This window comes from Chaetodon trifascialis, chromosome 14 (genome assembly GCF_039877785.1).
Source record: "Chaetodon trifascialis isolate fChaTrf1 chromosome 14, fChaTrf1.hap1, whole genome shotgun sequence".
In the NCBI taxonomy this organism is placed as follows: domain Eukaryota; kingdom Metazoa; phylum Chordata; class Actinopteri; order Chaetodontiformes; family Chaetodontidae; genus Chaetodon; species Chaetodon trifascialis.
Genome location: NC_092069.1, coordinates 25,946,252 through 25,963,757, shown reverse-complemented (window position 1 = coordinate 25,963,757; position 17,506 = coordinate 25,946,252). Strand labels below are relative to the sequence as shown.

Genomic DNA, 17,506 nt, shown 5'->3' with positions numbered 1-17,506 from the left:
TGCGTACATGCACTGTATGCTAATATGTGCTTTTAACTGCGTGTTAAACACAGCTGTTTGATTCATGCTAACATGTTTCTTTATTTGAAAAGCCCCAGTTTCATTGCCGTGTGTGTAGGCATACAGTATTTGTTTTGGCATTTAGACGACTGGGGCTGAATCAGATGCACTTCCTTATATATTCACGTCTGTGCTCCGCAGTCTCAGACAAGCCTTTAGAGAGCTGTTGTAAAGGATAAGCAGGCATCATATCACAGACGCAGTCTGTGCTCTGAGACTGTACAGACAGAGCCCTACTGTCTTTAACAGAGCGTCTTTTATCAGGCCTTTTATTGGTTGTCTGGGGCCTGTAAGGAAGGGAGGCTCGTAAACAATTTCAGCGGTGGGGCCGATCAATCAATTACCAAATTAGTTTATTCTCACCATGAGTCCCGAGCCTATTAAACCAGAAATCTGCTCATATCTCACACCCACGCACTTCTGCCCACACACTACTATACACAATCTCTTCTGCTCTCATTCACATACACTCTCGCTTTCTCTCACTCGGATTCAATGCACTGAAGCTCTCTTTCAGCCACTTAAAAAAACACAACGCACAAGTGTCTTGAAGACTATAATATCTATGCTGTCTTTCTGTCCTCTATTGCTCTATAAAGCACTTTCTAACCATCCAAGCATTTGAGTCAGAAGCACGACAGATAAGACTCACCTTCTTGGGTTCCTTTGGCGTCTTTGGCGTCTTCTTCTTCTTCATCTTCTTGTCCTCCTGCTCAGGGTCAGAGGTGATGGCAGGGTTATCTATACCACCCTTCCAGGGGTCAGCAGGAGACAGCAGTGGGTCCTCCTCGCTGCCCCGGTGGGCTCTTCCCTTTTTCTTTTTCTGTGTGGCGGGGCCAGACTCCTCCCCATCACTGTCAGAGTGGAATCGTCTTTGGTAGGCCTTTGTCTTGCTGAACAAGATTTTAGAACGATGTTTATATTTTGAAGGCCGCCGTCCAGCCTGAGACTTCCTGTCAAATCCATTCTCCTCCTCTCCTCCTCCATGGAGGCCATGTAAGCCGCCGAAGGAGTTTCTTATCTTGACCAGACGGCTGTGTGCATCATCAGGCACAGCATATAGGTCGTCATTGTGGAAGCCCCGAGACCTTAGCAGGGTGTCCACGGGGTCTGCATAGTTTTCTGACGCCTCCACGTCCTCGGTGTGTGTCATTGGGCCACGCGGCATCCTTCGGTTGCTTCGCATGCCTGCCTCAATGGTTTTGAGCAGGTTTGGGTCCAGCTTTTTCACATTAGGTTTGGGGAGCACTGGTTTGGGTCGGACAGGTGGAGGCACTTTGTGGTTGCGTTCATGGTCTCCAACAGGCGTGCTGTGGACTGGGTACTCATTGCCCTCTAGGTCAATCCGGTACTTGGCCCGCTCGCTGGGTGTGGGGAGAAGTTGAACATCATCACCTATTGGACTATAAGGTGGGGGTGCCTCGTTGTCATCATCAGATTCTGGGTAATAGGTGTTGTAGGCCGGGGAATGGCTGTGCGGCGAGGTGGGGAAGACGTCTTCACTGGCACCAGTGGTGCACTCCCGTGACGAGCTGTCGAACAGGAAGGAACTCTCAATGCTTGGCTTTTTCTCCAGCACCTCATTGAAGAAGGGTGTAAAAACCTCTGTCTGACGATGATACTGTGACAGAGAGTAGAGTGCTGTAAACTTGGCAGCAATCTCTGTGGCAATGTGCTCGCCCTCCGTCATCAGCTCCTTGATGGCATCGTTCTCAAAGAAGTCTGCCTGACTATCTGTGATTGCAACCATCTGGACGGGGATCACGTCCTGGACTTCAGCCAAGAATGCCCGCAGGGTCGCCATAGAAGCCTTGCGTTTAGCAGAGTAGACCAAAATGTAGCCGTGTACCAGTTCATCTTTGCGGACACCGATAGCAGAGTGGTATGAGAGGACGGTGACCTGGATCCTCCTCCTACTGTCCCCAATGATCTTATCCAGTATCAGTGTGTTACTCTGGCCTGGCTGCCCTGCACTGCAGCAATGTGAGTCTAGGAAAGGCGATAGGATGAGGTCAACGCTGAAAGGATCCCAGCACATGGCACACATGACTATCCTAAGGTCCGTCTCCGACATGTCCTTGATTGAGGGCAACGGGGCCAAGAGATCAAAGTTATGCTTTAGCCCCTCAAGCACTGCTCGGAGACCCTGCTTAATTTGGAACTCTGTGAATTTACGTGGAAAGGCCCCAGAGGGGATGTCAACAAAGGTGCACTGCAACTTATTTGCCAGCTGTTGGCCCTGGTGCCTCAGAATAGGTATGTTTTTGCAAACACTGTCCCTCTGATTTGCCAGGATGAGAATGAATGGTAGTGGCTGAGCAAACCTGTCTCTCCTGCTCTGTGCTATCTCCGCTCTGATCCTGCCTATGCAATCTCCAATACAGTTGAGGGACTCTATGGAGTTGAACACACAAAAGCAACCATGCGGCTTGAAAGTGTTGACCCATGTATGGCTGAAGAGCAGTGTGGAGTTGACATCCACAGGAAGAAGCTCCAGTTCATAAATTTTACCATCCAGGGTGTACTCATCATCTGTGGACTGAGCTCGGATCTCATTGGCTAATTCCTGCGAGAGACCCTCCCTTCCCAGGAGGCAGAGATTGATCTTATCAATGTTGGCACTGTTATAGTAGAGATTAGAGCGTCCGTGCTCGAGCTGCACCAGCCTGTTTGCTAAAACCTGCTCCACTTTCAGATCCACACAGTTCTGCCCGCTCAGACATGTCTCCTTAGTGGGATGGTAAACAAACCCAATGTGTTTGAGGAGGAGCGACTCTCTATCTGGGGCAAGTTTCTGCAGTGCTCTGTATCTGGGCTCCTCATTCAGCACACAGTGAATTTCGCTCATCTTATCACAGCTGGGGGTGGCATTCAGATCCAAGTCATAGAATAGCTCAGCATGCTCAAAAAGCATTTCCTGAAAATCCTCTTTGGCCCTTTCAACTATTTCCTGCTGGTGTCTACAATAAACATCCCTCCTATCTGATTCTGTGATGTACTTGTAGGCCTCGTCCTCCATGACGAAGCACATGACTTCCTCCCAAGGCTGGCCTGGACTGATAAAATGCACCCTCTCCAGCGTCTTCTTGAACCTCTCCTTCATCTCCACCCTTCTCTTCTCAGACAACAGGTGCTGGACGTGGTTATGGTAAATTCTCTCACCATCGAGTGTATCGAGAAGGTCAAAGGGTATCCTGCGGTCGCTGTTGTCGATGTGGTCCGTCTCATCCCATGGTGTTTGTTCCAGAACCACAAACCAGTACTGGAAATCATGCCGGTTGCGGATTACACTCTGCGCCTCAGGCCATGAGAGGTGTTCAACCTCCTCCAGGTTATTGAGGAGATTGTTAAGGGTTTTCGGTAGTGTTGTCAGGTACTCTTCCCTCCTCCTCTTAATGTGCTCCTGCTTCAGTTGTGCAATGTGCTTTGTGAACATGTTGCGTGCTTTCCTGGAGCCCTCCAAGGTGATGAACTCGTCATAGTCTGGTTGGCCCTTCAGATTATTGGCCACCGTTTTCCACGTGGTGTGATAATCTCTCAGAGTATGTACCATCAGTTTCTCAAATCTATCTGTTACTGAGGCAACAAGCTGCCGTTGGATTTTATAGGCCTCCAGGTATGGCACAGTTTTTGGCTTCCCCCTTGTTTTATCCAGCTGCTGGATGAGGGCGTTGAAGCACAGCTCCACGTTGACATTGGAGCGTGCCGAGGTCTCGATTAGCAGCAGGTTCTTCTTGCTGGCAACAAAGCCCTGCAGGTCCCTCAGGTGCTGGTCCACACACTCGTCACATTTTGTGGCAGCAACAACAATAGGCTTCTTTGACTTGACAATTTGGGCGTAGAGGCTGTTGACAAACTTCATTTGGTCGTCAAACTTCCTATTGCAACCCTTGCTAACGTCAATGCAGAGCACAAAGCCATCGATGTTCAGCTTCCCATCAGGCATCTGCTTCTGGTCAAAATCCTGCTCCAAGCCCAGCTGGTCCGTGCAAATGTACATTAACTTCTCTGCCGACTGGAGCTTGGTTGCTGCCGCCCGTTTGGTGTATGGCTGCAGGTTCGTACTCCGATGCGGCAGAAACGTCTGGTCATCAATGAACTCTGTTTGTTCGATGATTTGGATTTTACAGTCCAACCCATCGTCCGCTCGATGGGACACATCCCCCCAGTACAGGAAGTGGTCATTGTTAACAACACGTCCACCAAAGTCAATTGTGCTCAGCACTGAGGTGTGCTCTGAGTAGTAGCCATCCGCATCAGGACGCACATAGCGGTTGCATAGGCAGGACTTGCCCACACCACAATTTCCCTTCTCTTTCTCCGTCCCCGAAAGGCCAACCACACTGACGGCGAATGTCGGGGGGCGTGCATCCTTGTTCTTTGCCATTATATCCCCCCGCTCATCGCTAACTTGGTCACTTCCAGGAAAAAAAGGTCAAGATATCATTCCAGTGCTGCGTGTCAGTGGTACAGAGGCACTTTCATTCTGATTTTCCCTCGGTAGTGATGAATCCCCTCCAACTCTTTGTATCGCTCTCAGTTTCTATCCTGGGTATTCTTTAAGCTGGGATAGAACAGCCGGCTTCTCCTTTTATCACCTGCCTGCAAGACATGGAATTCACAATTAGGAACAGATAAAGGCAAAACAAACAAAAACATATTTGCATTGATTTGTCCTCAGAGCAATTCGGTCTCCTTATCACAAATAATATAATTAGCTTTTTGTTTCTTTGCATATCCCTCTCGGACACACGTGTACATGTGTGCATGGCGTGGTGATTTACAACAAAAAATCAGACATGTTTATCTCGTATTACACGAAGTTATCAGAAAATTAGACAAAGGTACACATTATCACACTTGTGCAGAACATAATAATCCCTCGTAAATGGTGAAACCTTAGTAAAAGGATTTTGATTGGCCTTTCATGTATTGGAAACAAACACGCTGGTCTTACATTAACATAAAACAGTCTCCTGCATTTCCTGGAAAAAAACACATAAAAAAAGAGAGAGAGAAATTTTGCTTTAAAAGCTGCATTATCAAAGTGGACTTTTGAGAAAAGAAAAACTAAAGTGTGACAGTACAACTTATATAAGAGAAAGAAAGAGTAATTCAATCATGGGCCGTGCTCAGCAATGTCACTTTTCCCCTCGCAGAGAAAAAGAAGTGCTTTCAACCAATTTGTGCCGAGGCAGGATAAAAATGGCATGCAACTCCAGCCCTTTGACAGTCGCTGACCTAGAAATGATTTGCTTCGCTGTGAGAATGAAACAGAGAAAATAAATCAGCTCACAGATTCGCGATCATCATCGGCACATCCTCGGGCTACATGATTAGGGCTAAACGTATAATCCTGATTATTTGGCCTATTGGTCTTGTAATAATTTGCCTGGTATTCTGGTCATGATCATTAATCCTAATTATCTGTCTTCATTATTTGTGGGACAATTTTGCTCCTTGCACGTTGCCTAGTTAACATTAACAACCTGGTGAGATGAAATCACAGATGACAATAACAATATTCAGCAATTACTGATTATAGAAGCTAAAAATGGGGCAAAACTTTGGCATATGCATCTGTTTGAAGATGCAACCTTTCTGTCAGTATTATCTGGGATTGCCACAGTCAAATAAGCCTGAACCCTTCCATGACCCAGAGGCTGATAACTGATAACTGCAGAGAATTGGCGTCATTGTTGTGTTTTACAGAACGATGGCAATCAGCCAGCGAATTTGCCTGCATGAGCTGTAACTGCGAGCTGCGGCACTGTGGCATGCTGAGCCTGAGAAACTGCACCAGAGTAGGAATTTGGTCCACTGAGATGAAGCAATAAGGTTTCCTCTGACAGTTTATAGAGGCCAAGGTGATGATGTCACCTGTGTGGGGGTTTTGTGCAAGTAAAGACAATTTTGTGAGTTCAGCAGATCTATTGCAACCTTAAGAAACAACAATACTTATGGAAATTTATTCAAACAAGGAGGATACATAGGATGTTATTCACTGACTTCAATTATCTAAGGTGGAAAAGAGATCACAAAACCCATTTGTGTGTTTGTGAGACAACAAATACACTTGGGCACAAAAGTAAACTAAGGGAAGTTTACTCAAACATGTGCAGAAAATGTGCCGTGAATGTTTAGTTGCCTCATCTATGATTTGGGTGCCTCCAACCAGGGCACCTCAAACACACCTTGGATATTAGATGATGTCAGAAAGCAAACTGAGCAGCAGGTCAGTCAGGTTTACAAACCTAACAACTACCCCTACAATGGCCTCATGTGCCACGCCTCACTGTCGCAGGCGGCCAAGAGGAGGTGCATCTGAGCTTATGAACAGGTGAAGCACTGCACATGTACACCTTCATTTAGTATTTCCTGCCTTCTCTAGACTGAATGATGACTGACAGATAATTGTGTTTTCGTTTATCGATTAACTGTCGACTTTAAAATGGCAAAAATGCCCATCACAAATTAGCACAAGCAGTGTCTTCCAGCTGCTTCCTTAGTCCAACCAACAGCCAGAACAATGCAAAATGTGGAGTTTATGATATTAAACAGCACCAACTTGTCTTTCTTCTCACTGGTGACACTGTAACTAAGGCAAATTGGGGATCCTTGCATGGCAATAGACTAAAACCATCAATTACAACAACCGAAATCTATTAATTTCCTGTTGATCGACTAACCGACTTAGTATTACAGCCCTACATTCCCATCCAAACCGCAGTGTTGGAGAAGATCAGTCACCCACATCCACACATCTGTTTTGCATTTGTGTCAGCCAGTATCAAAGTCTATGTTCACTGCTGTCAACACACAGGGTCCATATAAGACCATATAAGATGAATAAATATTAACGTGTGTGAAGAGAGGGCTGGTAGCAGCGCCTGCCGGATAGCTGTGTACTGTAAACACCTGGATGGAGCCTGTGATGGTACTATTACTGCAAACAGCCCACACTACAGCCTAAACTGCATTGTGTTGCACTAATAGCTAAAAGTAGCCTTGTGCATCATGATTAGTCTATTCACTGGGAGGCTGTAGAGGGGATTAAGGTATCACTTGGCAAGCTGGTTTTAGAGATGACTAAATGCTCTTAAGCCCTGAAACACAGCAGAATACGCTGCCAAGGATGGTAGACCTTTTAAACATGCACCTGGCTGGAGAATTTCAGGTAAAAATAAACGTATTTTTCTTGTCTTCCTTCACCCCATCCACGACAAATGAGGTGCCACTGACTCACTGTGTTTCCCACAACAATTTCTGATCTTGGGTACAGACAACTCTCCTCCCACAGGAAGAGATTCATCAAAACTTGCCAGCAAAATCCAAACTGCCTCCTATTAAGCAAAGAAAGAGTTCTCCGAGCAGAGAAATGGACTCCCCGAACATTACATCCTTTCTCTCTTTTCCTAGTATAAATCACGACAGACCAGCGGGGGCTGTGGTAGTTTACTGACCCCGCCTCACGGGATTTCTGCGTACTCACTTTGAATCTTTAACCCATTACCTGTCACAGCCATTTTCGGCTGCTAGCGCACAAAGTGTGTGTGTAATGCAGTCTCAGATTTCAGTCTGAATACAAAGCAACAAAACAAAGAAACCACTAAAACTTCAGCCTGAAAATACATCCAAAATCCAACACTTTGCTCTCGACATATCCAGTCAGTCTCCTCTAAGAGTGTTACAGAGAGAGAGTATCTTACTGAAAATGGACTATGAGTCATTTCACTGTAACTAAACTTAGCGGTGACATTGTCTTCATTTTCTTCTAGGGACAGTATTTCTTTCAGTTCACTGTGCAGTTGTGCAACAAACCATCATTGTTGCTGCCAGTTACAAGGAAAATAATTTCCTTTTAAGAACCTCAGAGGTTTTTAAGGTCATTTAAAACCTGCTCCAGAGTCAGGTCCAGACCTGAGGTCCAGCGTCACTCGTCTGACTTCCCCTTCCTGAGGTGTTCATGATGTAAGAACAACAGTTTATAGGCCAACTGACACGGGCAACCATGTCATTACTCAGAACAGGGCTTGTCAGTGCCAAAGCCTGTCTGTGGTTTGCTGAAGCTGATATTAATATTGACTATTTCCCACCATATTAGCATAAGCCAATACCAATATGCATTCATACGGGTCTTAAAGCAGATGCAGGTGCAAAGCTCTCCAGGCATGCCAATCTATTTCCATCAGGTCTGATATTGTGAAAGCTGATATCAAAAACCCAAAAACCAGGCATCTCTGAGTGTCAGATGGGCAAATAAACAAACATAAAACATTTTCTTACACTGGGTAGGAAACCATAAAACTGCCGGCATGCCCATTGATTGGAATATCCATCTCAATATTACCAAGCAGATCAATAGCTGTACTTCAAACAGCCCACTGAAGAGAAAAGGCTGAGAAGAAAACCTCTGAACAGACCGACTGTGACGACAGCGACGAATCGAGCTCAATCAAATCATCCAGTGAGTTGTGGTCGATGCTTAAAAAAGGATGATATGCAAACAACAAAGCAACTGACTGATAGTTTCCAACGCCACTAATAACTGATGATTTTAGCATGCTCTGTAACTCATAATTGAGGCATATTCTGGGTGAGGATGCAGTGAGAGGACTGCAAAGGGCTGGGGAGCAAGCAGCAGGATGGCTGACAGGTGAAAGCCGGACTGTCCCTTTAATGAGAGTTTGGGTAAAGGGCAAAGGGAGCTGCAGCAGCCCGAGTCAAAGCAAATGAAAAGCTGCAGCAGGACAAACCCACAGACTGACTGACTGACTGCTGGACGGAATAAAACAAAGTTAATGAGCTGCTAATGACAGCGGAGTCCATCCTTACAGCGTCTCCTCACGGCTGAGACGTTTGGGGGCGTTTATGAGTAAAAACAGGCTGCTTAATGTCGGAAAATTCAATCCTCTGCCCAGCGGCACTCCCGGATCTGACCCTGCGTCCATCCCCGATGCTAACGTTAGCGATTAGCAGGACATTAACGTTGAATGCTGGCAACTTTGACAGGAACTCAGAAAAGGTAAAAAAGGAGAATATAGAGACAGATAGAGGCAATGTTGGAGGCTCTGAAGTCGCACGTCAGTACAGGTTTAAATGTTCCTCTTAATGCTAAATAAGATTCATTTTGGAAGATTTCGCGTCTGTTAAGTTATAATAAAACATATTTTAAAGGGTAAATAACTGGTAAAACACCACACTCCTTGAAAAACCCATAACCGGGAATGAGAGTGAGTTAAGGGAGTTAACGTTACGGTTACTGAGTTTGCTTGAATTAAAACCAACACACGTTAACGTTAATGCGTCAATGCACCGGAGCTAACACTCACGACACCGGGATTTTACACGGCGGTTAACAGTTTCTCCAGGGGAAAGAGGACGAAATCCGGCTCGGCCTGGCTCGGCCCTGATACTCCAGGACAGAAAAACCCACCTTTCCAATCCCGATTAGCTAACATTAGCCGAGCTGCGTTAGCCTCGCATGCCAAGAGGGTGAGGGATAGTTAGCTAGCTAGCGTTAGCAACACCGAACCCAGGCTAACGTTGGGAGGAAAGCGGTTTAAAAGCACAACCCGGGTTAGTTCAAGAGCCCGGACTCGCATTCCCACCCCGGCTTCCTTTGACCCGGGATAGCGCCAGCCTGAGGCCAGGTTTCGCCCACAGAGAAGAGTGCTAGCTAAGATAACGAAGTCCCAATCCCAGTCTAAATGCATTCCCCTACCCACCTAATAACATGGTCGCTCCCAGCTCCACATACCACGGAAAAGAGGAGAAAGCATTCCCACATTACGAGGCAAAAAACTCCCTTTTACAGTCCACAGTCCGCGGTCATTAGTGTCCTCCGACCAAATCCCAACTTGGCTTCAGTTGAAGGTGTAGCGTCAGTCCCCTGTAGCTCCAAACGGCCGCTTAGCCTGTATTTTAGTGTATTTTCGTGTTGTTGGTGTGGTATGCGCTGTAAGCCGAAACCTGCTCCTCTGTTCCCTCCCCTCTCAGCGGCTCTGCCAGGCGGTAATGGCGACTCCCTCTCTCTCCCCCTCTCTCTCTTCCGCTCTCCACGTTCTGTGTCTATGTCGCTCTACCTTTCCATTCAGCCTCTCTCTCTTTCTCTCTCTCTCTCTCTCTCTCTCTCTCTCCACCTGTCTCTCTCTCTCTCTCTCTCTCTCTCTCTCTCTCTCTCTCTCTCTCCACCTGTCTCTCTTTCATCTCATGCATTTTATGTGGTATTTCCTGTAAAGTTCAAATACACTGGGTGAGGATAGTAACTCATTAAGAGACACACCAAAGGTAAATATCAACTTTTTTTTGTCCCAAAAGCCAAATTTTAATCATAAATCACAGAATCACAGAGAGAATTGAACATAAGACACATAAAACATAATAACCCCCCCCCCCCCCCCCCAAAAAAAGCCCACTTAAACTCACCTGGAGCACAATGTGCATCAACTGACATCCACCTATCATCACCCAGTCATCTAATCTGAGATAAGATAAGGCTTTATTGATCCCACACCGGGGAAATTAAGTAGCCACAGCCAGCAAGCTTTACAAAAAGCAAAAGCAGCGGCACAGAAGGGCCAAGACAACAAAGTACGCAGGATATAGAATAGAAAAACTACTATGTATATGTACATTATGTCCAGGTTTTAAAATACTAAATGCCATAAAAATACTGCTGCCAATATTCTTATGAGAAAAACTACTAATGTCACATGTTGTGGTGCACTTGAGAAACACTGTTGCATAGAAAGGACGTTGAATTTCACCAGTCTGTGTTTATGGACAATATGTACAGTTTCTAAAAATGCCAGTATAATAAACAGTGTTACTGCACAGCTGAGAGAAAAAAAAACTTAAAATCATCTATGGTTCAAAACCATGGCCTGCTGTGACTGTATCTAACAATCATACATTAGTATTTAGTCCATAAAATGTTAAGAGCAGTAATAAATTCCCACCATAAGCTCTCAAAGACTTTTCTGTCGTCAGATTGCTCACTGCTAAAAGCAGAGCCACGACGAACCGCTAGGGGGCGCAGGGCAAATGAGCCTCTGATGACCCCCACTCTCTGTTTGTTTTACCCACTAATTAACATGTAAACACTTAATGAAGCCCACATTTAATAAGACTCACCATGTGAGCACAAAATGAACTGAAAGCCCTTAAACTAAGTTTTTATTCAGGGCGTCTGCACCCGATGGGACGGCTGTATTTCAGCCTGTGAGCTTTATTGTTGCATCCATAATTAAAGTGGAAAAAAAGTCCTGGCACATCTGAACATCTGACAGGTGCATCAGGGGAAACTTGAATAGAAATCAAAAAACCTGCACGCCATCGCTTTTATTGATGGTGTATTTATTAATTTGCAACGTCTCATTCTGCCTAACTTTCATCAGCTATTTAATACATTATGATATAATGTATGCATATAAAATACCAGATGAAGGTCACGAAATATTGTAAATTGATTAATACAACAGCAGTAAGTGAGAAAGAGCAGACTTTTGGTTTTTTCATTTTTACCGGTAATGCTTACAAACTACAGACTGGCTGCCTCGTGGTGAACGCAGAGTCCTCATTCATGCGTCTTAACAGATTCACAGCAGACGTTTTGACTCTTTTGATAACATTAACGGTGGCTCTGTTCTATTGAAGCGTCCCAGGAAGCCATGATCATGAAACAATGTGTGTGTAATGTGTGTGTACAGTCAGATGATTTAGTTGTTGTACAGGTGTTTTAAGGCGCCACGTGGCCGGAGCTGCTCGGTGAAAAGAGCCCGTTCCTGTGTGTGACATAAAAGAGAAAAGTCCTCCTGAGAAGCTGTGATCTTCAGCAGTTTTGCTTAAAGTGATGCATCCATTCATTTCAGCCTCTGATCCAGGGTCAGGACACGGTGACTGCAGTAAGCACGTCGACCGGATGTCCCTCTTCCCAGAAGCATCTTCCAGCTCCTCCAGGGGGAATCCTGATCCAGATCAGACTTAACATCTCCAGTCTGCTCTGGGTTCACCTCAGGGGCTATAACCAGTTGGACAAGGCCAGAAAACCTCAAAAGAAGCTGCCCAGTGCCTGAACTGCTGGCTCCTCTGGACAGCCCTTCTTCTCCATATGCTCTTCACCCTTTCTGGATGAGTGACCCCAGCTCAGAGAGCACTTTGAGGAAGTCCTGAGCCCAAGCAAGCCGTCGTCTGTGCAGGTGGGGTTTGAAGATTCAAGGGAAGTCTGATGTGGATGAGATTCAGTTTGAGATGCTGAAGGGGTTTTATTGACCTGTCCTGGCGAACACATCTGCTTAATGTCACATGTTGTTGACAGTACTTGAGTATGATTCCCATTTTTAAAAAGGGGGCAATTATCAGGGCATCATACTACAAAGCCCTCGTGGGAAAACTGTTTCCAGAACTTCAAATCCAGGAGCAGCGATGCAGATTCGGTCCTGGACGTGGACCAGCTCTTTACCTTTGCACAGTTACTGGAGGGGTCGTGGGAGTCTGCAGACCAAGTCTACATGTGGTTTGTCGACTTGGAGAAGGTGTATAAGCGTGACCCTGGCAAGTCCTGTGGGGACTACTGCAGGCGTTTGGGGTACCTGGGCCGTACTGGAGTGAAGTCTGTGTCTGTGCAGGAAGTCAGACATGTTGGGTTCAGTCAAGGTTGTCAGATTAATCGACATGACAGCTTATTGTTTCAGCACTGCTGGCAGATCGAAGCGCACGCTGCCAAAACAGAAGATAAAGTTCAAAGTTACAGTGAACTAAAATCTGCTTATGGAAAAAAATGCGAGCAGGGAACAAATCCAACACACCTGCTGTGTTTATGTGACCTAGATGCAGTTTTTCTGTTTTAATATTCATGCAACTCCCCAAAATGTTGAAATATATCTAAATATTACAGCACATACATTCACAAGTCTATGGCAGTCACACGAGGGTTAAAGGATTTGTGCTTTGTGTTGCTTATTTCTGTCCTCATTCTCATTGTATAACTCATCCTGTTTATATAAATATATAATAAATGTCTCTTTCTATCTTTGTGTCTCTTTTCTTCCTTTCAATAATCCTTTTTATTGGCATGAATGTGAGATGAACCGCGCTGCCAAAGCATCTAAATACAAATTAAAATCTCTCTCTCCCTCTCACTCTATCACGCTCTCAGTGATGTAATTATGTTGGGGATTTTTTGCCATGAAAATTGTTTAATTATGTATAATGTTCCTGTAAATGAAAAAAAGCTAATTTGCTCAACAGGGAATGCAGGCTCAGAGAGTGTGTGAACGCAGGATGTCTGTGTAATTATCACCATCATGAAGGAGACTTAGCTGCTGTATTTCAACATAGAGAGCTAAAACAATTCGTCAGGTAATCAATCAGTCGATCGGGAAGTGAATCCACTCCAAGTCTGATAATCTCTGTTGCTTTCCTGGGTAACTAGTTTCATTTTCATCTCACAGCGCTCGCTCAGATTACCTTAATAAGTAAGTTAAAACAACATTTCTGTGATGCTGGAGTCGCAGCGTTGACAGTAATGAAAAGAAACACTGCAGGGCTGTTAGATAATGGCGGGCCGTGGGTGCACAAAGGAGCCCTCAGTGAAAATCCCTCATTTATATTTCAGTTGTTCTGGGCTGGGATCAATATGGGCTGCTGGTTCCAGTGGATTCCCTCGAGTGCAATGCTGTGCTAATGAGCCTCAGAGCTCAGAGAGACTACACTCACCCAGATAAGACTGAGCCGACTGTGCGGGGATGGGTCAGAAAATGTAAAATTAACCAGCACAGACTGAAATTAAAAGACATGGAGGACATTAGAATATGTACAATTCACTCAGAGTGTTGACGGCATCCTTAGTGCCTGAAAAGCTGCTCTTCTTCTTGAGGAAACTCTCCTTCAACAGTTAAAAAAACAGGATGAATGGCCGAATGCAATGGAGGAGACGTCACTTCTAAATATATCCAGCAGCTGCACCAGAATCTGATATCAGCAAACGTCGCTGGAATCAAAAACAATCACTGTTAAACGTCTGTGTTTGAGTTCAGTGGGACTAAAAATGGCCCTGATGTTCCACCCAGAACATCCCATCGCAGCCCGCTGATACTCCATCACCCCCGCCCCTTTGGCGCTGTTGGGACTGGGGGAGGACGTGGACTGGTGCATAATCAAAGTGGGCCGGCGACACATCTCCCTCGCTCTTGTTTTAGTATAATGAGCTGCTGGAGCTGCTCACAGAGCGACCGGTCCATCGGGATGTCTCCCGGTGACCCCAGGGGTCAGTCCGACGACGGTTCAGTGTCAGAATTAAACCGTGAGGACGCCTTTCTACAGCCTCCATTTTGAATCAATAACACGCCAATCCCACAGGGACAGATCCATCAGAGAGGAGGAAACACAGACACCAATTTGTATCCTCACAGGAGTGGGACAGAGACCACAGCGTAATGCAACTCTGGACAGCTGTCCCAAAGAATAAAGAGACATGTTCAGAACTATGGACACACGTCATGTATCCGCCACCTCGATGGTTGTATTAATATGCCTCCTGCTCTGCATTCAGACCTGCGATGTAATCAATTATTCTTTCAACAGAAAATTAATCATCTACAATTTTCATCATCAGTTCTTCATTTCAGACAAAACAATAGTTTGACATTTCTTCAGTTTCTGGCAGAGAGACGATGCCACTCTTCGATCTGTCCCCTCGATATGAGGCCTCAGCCAGCAGCCAGTTAGCTTAGCTTAGCATTAAGACTGGAAACAGCGAGCTGTATTGTTATATCTCTCTGTTTAATCTGCACAAAAAACAAAGTGTAGACGTAACAAGCTGTGGGAAGCTGTGGGTTTTACGAGGGGTTCCAGTGTGGTGGACTTCATCTTGGCTCAGACCACTAACTGAGTCTCTCCTGGTCTCCTGCTAATGGCTCAAAACCAAGAAGCTGTTCAGCACAGACTGTGAACCCACCGCGAAACCACAACTTCACAGCTCAATAATTACACTGACTAAACACATATGTGAGAAGAATTGATCTCATGTTATTCGGCCAGATAGTGAATAAGAATTTTTCCCAAAATGTCAAAGTATAACTCTGAAGCTAAAAGCTAAAATAAGGATTTTCTGCCTTTCTCAGTTTTATATCATTGTAAGTTGCATATTTTCCAGTCGTGCACTTGCTTCGATAATGTGAACTTGTGCTTTTGGAAACTGAAATGGCCATTTTCACTTTTCTGCTTTATTAACCAAGTGATTCGTTGATTAACCAAGAAATCAGCAGGTAAATTAGCCATTGATGGAAATGCTCATTAGCTGCGTCCCTGCTGCGCTCATTACTCACACCTGGTGTGAAAAAGCACAACATGCAGCGAGCAGCAGAGACTCAAGAGCTTCAGGACAACCAGCGGCCTGCAGAGAGTTCATGTATGTAATGAAATGCGTTCGCTGTGCTTGACATCTATCCTCCCGTCCATTCATTATCTATACCTGCTTATCAGGCCTGTGGGGGGCTGCCGCCCATCCCAGCTCACACTGGGAGAGAGGAGGGGTCACCAGTCAATCACAGCGCTAACGCAGAGAGATGCACAGAAAACCTTTCACGCTCATGTTCTCACCATTAGAGCACGTCTTTGGACTGGGAGGAAACTGGAGCAATGAGAGGAAGTCCACCCAGTCGCGTTTGCTTTCTGTGTCACTGCAGCTTCTGTCTGCAGCGTAGAGGTCATGAAGCGCATGCTGCGACGCTAAGCCCTGACTCTGGATCAGTTTTGACCAAACCTGGTGAGGTAAAAGTGGAGCCGCAGTTTTTCACAAACCCCACATGGTGGAAGGACATTTAGGAAACAGTGAATCGAAAACAGAAGTTGCTGAGTGTGTGTGTGCATGTGTGTGTGTGTGTTACTTAGCAGTTGCAGAGTGTGCAGTGCATCAGTGGCTGCCACAGGCGACCCCCGCTGCAGGCGCTGCACCATCAGCACCTCCATATGGAATCTGCAGATTTTTCACTTTCTGTCAGCCTTTCATGTTTCACACCTTTCTGGTTTGTAAAATCCTGACAGGGCGACTTTTCCTTTTCTCAGCGTGCATCCAGAGTCCCAAAGTCTGCGGTGCTGCAACACAGTGCTGTCAAACAGGGACGGCTGCAGCAGCGCAGGCCTGTGATTGGCTGGGAGAGAGGACACGGGTCAGGGCTCTGCTGACGAGCTTCCACTGAGCAAGGCGGGGTGGAGGGATCACTTCTGCTACACCTCTGTATGAGGAACAAAACATAGTCACAGTGGAACCACGAGATAACATAGAAGTAATTCAGAGTATTAAATTCACAGCGGCTCGAGCTCTGTCAGAAGTTTCTTCCTACAGCTGAAAAGCTCTTTAATTCTCACATTTCTTTTGTGTTTGAGATACAGTTTTGTTGGAAGGTGTATTTTTTTAATGGAAGTTTTTCCCTGATTGCAGTCTCTGTGCTATGCTAGGCTAACTCAGCCACCTTCATGGGAAGCTGGATTAAATATTCCTTCGTCTGCCTCGCTTCTCCTGAATATGAATCTTCCTACTTATTCGCAGCAATAACACAACTTGTAATGAGTTACTTTCCACCCGCGGTGACAAGAATGTAAAGCATCTCGTCCAAAACATACACAACGACTGCCGTCTGACACATTAGCAGTCATTAGCATTGCAAATGTAGCACTCTGCTGAAGCGTGGAGCAAAAGACTCGTAATGATTCCTGTAAACTGACAGGTGCGATGAATGAGGCTGAGGCCCAGCGTCGGTAAACCTGGTCAGGCTGACGGGCTGTGGAGGCGAAGGTGTGTGCTCACCGCGGCACTGAGAACTAGCTTGTCAGAACTACTACAGCTCTGTAATGAAAACACACAGGTGAGGCGCCTGGTGATTGGCCAGCACCTGATAAGCCAATTATGCATAATGCAACAGGGGTGGGGGGTTTGTGGCTCAGGAAGGTTGAATGTTGTACCTTTCTGTACGAGCGTTTGTGTAATCTAACTATTTCATTGAATGAACACTGATTTGAAAAATGGTTTAAAAGATAAGAGACACAAATAAAATAAACTTGGTCTTTCTTTGAATAAACACGTGGGAATCAAAGCTTTCATACCAAACGCCTGGGATGAATCCGAGCCATGGCTGTTGATGGTGTGGTGCAAAGCAAACGGTGCTTAACGTTTCCACATCAGACGTGTAAGCAGCAGGTCAGGATGCTCCGAGTCACATCTGCATCAAGCCATCAGTCACCTCTCCTCAGTCTCCAGGAAGCGGAGGCGTTGATGTGCCTGCCTTCACCGCGCCGGCAGCGTTTCCTGTCCATTAACGGTCGTCTCAGCGAGGATTGCGCTGCCTCGGCTGTGAAGAGGTCCTTCTGAAGTCGAGAACCATTGCTTCTGTCTCGTTGACTTTGAGAGAGAGCCTGTTGTCATTGCACCAGTTCTCTGGAGGCT

General features: G+C 45.8%; 1 protein-coding gene across 2 annotated transcripts in view; it reads right to left on the bottom strand.

The window, feature by feature from the left end:
* The window catches only part of arhgap5 (Rho GTPase activating protein 5), a 44,910-nt gene extending 34,841 nt beyond the window's left edge, over positions 1–10,069 (bottom strand). Inside the window, exons 1-2 of one of the 2 annotated variants that reach the window (XM_070978779.1) lie at positions 9,789–10,069; positions 713–4,662 (exon numbers count right to left, since the gene is read on the bottom strand). In XM_070978779.1, coding sequence (XP_070834880.1) covers positions 713–4,447 — 3,735 coding nt within the window. In that variant the 5' untranslated portion in view covers positions 4,448–4,662; positions 9,789–10,069. The remainder of the gene's footprint in view (positions 1–712; positions 4,663–9,788) is intronic. The other variant, XM_070978781.1, reaches the window with a different exon arrangement.
* Between the last annotated feature and the right edge of the window lie 7,437 nt (positions 10,070–17,506).